Source organism: Triticum aestivum, unplaced genomic scaffold, assembly GCF_018294505.1.
Source record: "Triticum aestivum cultivar Chinese Spring unplaced genomic scaffold, IWGSC CS RefSeq v2.1 scaffold151440, whole genome shotgun sequence".
In the NCBI taxonomy this organism is placed as follows: Eukaryota; Viridiplantae; Streptophyta; class Magnoliopsida; order Poales; family Poaceae; genus Triticum; species Triticum aestivum.
In genome coordinates this window covers 7,267-11,060 of record NW_025231615.1, presented here as the reverse complement: position 1 = coordinate 11,060, position 3,794 = coordinate 7,267, and the positions used below count along the sequence as shown (strand labels likewise).

The following is a 3,794-nucleotide window of genomic DNA, read 5'->3' as shown; positions in this document are numbered from 1 at the left end:
CGGCACATCCACCTGTGGCTCTCACGTGCTCACTTTTATCCAAAGCCCCAGGTATTCCTAAAGTGCGGCCACACCAATATTCTGGCCAACATCTGTTGCCCAAGACCCATTCTCCACGGCCTGGAGCGACCGATCTCGTCGATCTGATCGTATATCGTTGGGGCAATCTCTTGCACCCGCATACGGTCGATCCAAAGATCCTCCCCAGAAAAGCGTATGGAGACCACAATGTGCTTCACTCCTCGTAGCCTCCTGGACAAGTAGCTTAGCTTCTTTTGGGATCTTTATTTTAAACTCGCTCCAAGGTCAGTTTCTTATCATCTTGGTTCTATATTTGTTGATGGTGTTAGCCAGGACGCTATATGGCTACATGGTGCATCATAAAGTGTGCGCTTTGTGCTAATTTTTCTTCTAATTTTTTTTTGCTTCCATAATTTCCTTCATTTTTAATGGCGTCCAGTGAGTAGGAAAAGAAATACATGATCATATTGTCAGAGACGTAATTTTTCTATGGTCCGTAGCAATGCCCGGATATTCTTCTATTTCGTAGCCACCCACGAATTTCAGTCGACATGCCTGAAAATTAAGTTTGGCAGTTGTGGGCACGGACTAGTACTTGCAACGCATGGCCGCCCACGAATTCAGTCGACGGACAGCACCATGTCCAGCACCACTTGCAACGCATGCTTTCCTTCCACACGTGTATAAGATACGATGCACCACCCAAACAGTTTTTGAGCCAAGCTAGAGCGTTGTCGTGTCACTCGACCAAAGCCTCATGCATCCCAAAATTGTTTCCTGCTGAGTTCTCGTGTCCGTGTACCCATAGTTACATATACCACCATGGCGAAATGCTGGCTGCTCCTCCTCTTATTGACGTTTATCTTGCCCGCTGCGCGCGCGGCATGGTGCCATCCCGACGACCTCCGCGCATTGCGGGGCTTTGCTGGGAACCTCAGCGGCGGGGGTGTCCGTCTTCGAGCCGTGTGGCGCGGCACTTCGTGCTGCAGCTGGGTAGGTGTGGGCTGTGATGGCGCCCATGGTCGTGTCACGGCGCTACGACTCCCCGGGCATGGCCTTGCGGGGCCCATCCCAGGAGCCTCTCTGGCGGGCCTCACGCGGCTGGAGGAGCTTTTTCTCGGCTCCAACTCTTTCACGGGGTCACTTCCTGAGGCGCTCTTCGGCCTCGTTGGGCTGCAGAAGCTCTCACTCGAATCCAACGAGCTCACTGGCCAGCTGAGCTCGCGCCTCCACAAGCTCAAGGTCCTCACCTTGCTAGACTTGTCCATCAACCGCTTCTCCGGCCGCCTCCTAGATGACGTGTTCTGGGACCTCACGTCACTAGAGCATTTGGTCATGCACTCCAACAACTTCTTTGGATCATTGCCGCCATCCCTATCGTCATTGTCATCTCTCCGTGAGCTCAGCCTCCGGAACAACTCCTTGTCTGGTCCGCTTGCCCGTGTCAATTTCTCTGGCATGCCACTTCTTGCTTCGGTTGACTTTGCCGCAAACTACCTCAATGGGTCACTCCCGACTAGCCTCGCGGATTGCAACGTACTCAAGTCGCTCAGCCTTGCCAGCAACCAACTCGTTGGCACCATTCCATTGTGGATTGGTGAACTTGACCACCTTCACTACCTGGATCTCTCAAATAATTCATTGGTTGGCGAGGTACCCAAGGGATTGACATTGCTCAAGGGTCTCACCACCGCTGATCATTCACCGGGTATGGCTTTCACTAACATGTCATTTTATGTGAAGCGTAATAGAAGAACACTCCAACAACAAAAAACAAATGTCATAACTGGGACCAACAACTTTGTCAAATCTGGAGAGGGCAATGTTGTATCTGGGAATGACAACACTGTTGTATCTGGTGACAGCAATACCGTATCTGGGAGCGATAATACTGTCACATCTGGGGACAAGAATGTCCTAACCGGTAGCAACCATGTTGTATCTGGGAACAACAATGTTGTATCTGAAAACGACCATGTCGTAAATGGGAATGGCAATACCGTATCCGGGGGGAACAATAAGGTAACCGGCAACAACAATGTTGTATCTGGGAGTGACCACGTCGTATATGGGAATGACAGAGTCGTAACTGGAGGTTAATGATCTGTTAGTGGGTTGATTATGTCTTCCCTGACCGAGCTCACATGTCCTTGTCCAAGTTCAGTGTGGCCCACAATCACTTATTGGGGCCAACCATAGTTTGTAACTTCAAGGATATAGCATCCTGTTTCCTACTCAAAATAAAATTTTCCCTGTAATATCCACAAAACTTTTACATATATGTTGACCTGAACAGCAACGACGGCCTGCAACTGATGTAGACCAAGCGTGTTTCCTTATGTACCGCTTTGCGTCATGAATGTCTAGATGTGGTGATTTTCTATCTCCTTCTCTGTGTTGTGTGACGCTTTCTTATTTTTGCTGACTGGGCTATGAATCATATAGCAAATTACAACTACTTAATGCCAGCTAGCTGTACACTTATGTAGTGCAAGTATCAATGTTACACGCATCAATGTCAAACGTTTGGATGAAGGTATTGTTGGAAATATGCCCTGGAGGCGATATTAAATGTATTGTCGTATTTCCATATTCGTAATTAACTTTATATTTATGTACCTTCATTGCATTGACTCTTGAATATGAGATTTGGATGAAACGCATTGCATGTGTGGAAACATAAATAACAATATGACCCCTAGGCATGCCTCTACAAGCTCATGCATTGACGATGATCTTGTTTTCCTGATCATGGACATTGTTACGATACTATGAGAACACCTTGTTATCAGAACAATGGAGTTGGGTAGTTTTATTCCTGCGAGAGGTCACATAGTTACTATGTTCTTGGTATTTTTATATAAAGAGTTAACATTTACTTAGTTCCTTAGACCATGAGATATTGTATGCTAACATACCGGATGGTTACTTTGGGGTTACTGAATGTCACTTCGTAACTAGATGTTAATAAAAGTAACTTACGGGTATACCAAAATTGTATGTCTCAATATCGATAGCTCAAGACTGAGATTTTCTCCTTAAACGATAGAGATACTCTATAGGCCCACTCGGTATTACGATATCATTATCGTCTGGCTAGACACATGTGTTAAGATCACGGGATACCAGAATATAGATACTAGTAAAGAGAACAAATCGGTAACAAGGATAAACGGTATAGTGATCAAAGCGTCAATGACGAGGATACTGATAATATATCACCTTGGTTTTGTAAGGTATCGCGAAGCAAAGGGAATGGTATTCGGGAACAAAAGTTTCGCTCGAGAACTTCGTAAATAGGCGAGGGTTCTCAAGGATGTCCAAATCCTGGTGCTAGTTCTTAACACAAAAGTGTTCGGTCATGTCCGGTTATTTCCAAACCTGTAGGGTCACACGCTTAATAGGTAGTAATTAATATGAGAACTAAAGTCTGAGAGAATGAGCACCAAAAATGTTTTGGATGGATTCAGAAGTGTTTCGGTTGGTCCCAGAAGGGTTTCAAGAATTCTAGAAAGGTATAACATGTCCGAAAAAGTTTCGGATCTACATATGAAGAGTTTTCGGAAGGTTGCAGAGAACTTTATTTTTTGGGGAAGAAGTTCCTCTTGGGCCGACCCAAGAGGGCAGCCCCTAATGGGCCAAAAGGTCCCAAAGTGGGGACGCCCGAAAAGAAGGAAAGGGAGGAGGCTGAATCCTCTTTTGGGGGTCAAATCCTACTTGGGGTACAACCCCAATTCGGCCCCTTCTCCTCCCAATGAATAATACCACAACTC

At 46.2% G+C, this 3,794-nt stretch overlaps 1 protein-coding gene across 1 annotated transcript; it reads left to right on the top strand.

Moving 5' to 3' along the window:
* Positions 1–755: 755 nt before the first annotated feature.
* Positions 756–2,343, top strand: LOC123175834 (phytosulfokine receptor 2-like). The gene has a single exon (XM_044590337.1). It carries the CDS (start codon positions 844–846, stop codon positions 2,119–2,121), a length of 1,278 nt encoding a protein of 425 aa, XP_044446272.1. The 5' UTR covers positions 756–843; the 3' UTR covers positions 2,122–2,343.
* Positions 2,344–3,794: the final 1,451 nt, after the last annotated feature.

What these genes read in the sequence shown, in the direction of transcription:
- LOC123175834 (XM_044590337.1), top strand. Translation starts at nt 844, where the DNA reads ATGGCGAAATGCTGGCTGCTCCTCCTCTTATTGACGTTTATCTTGCCC.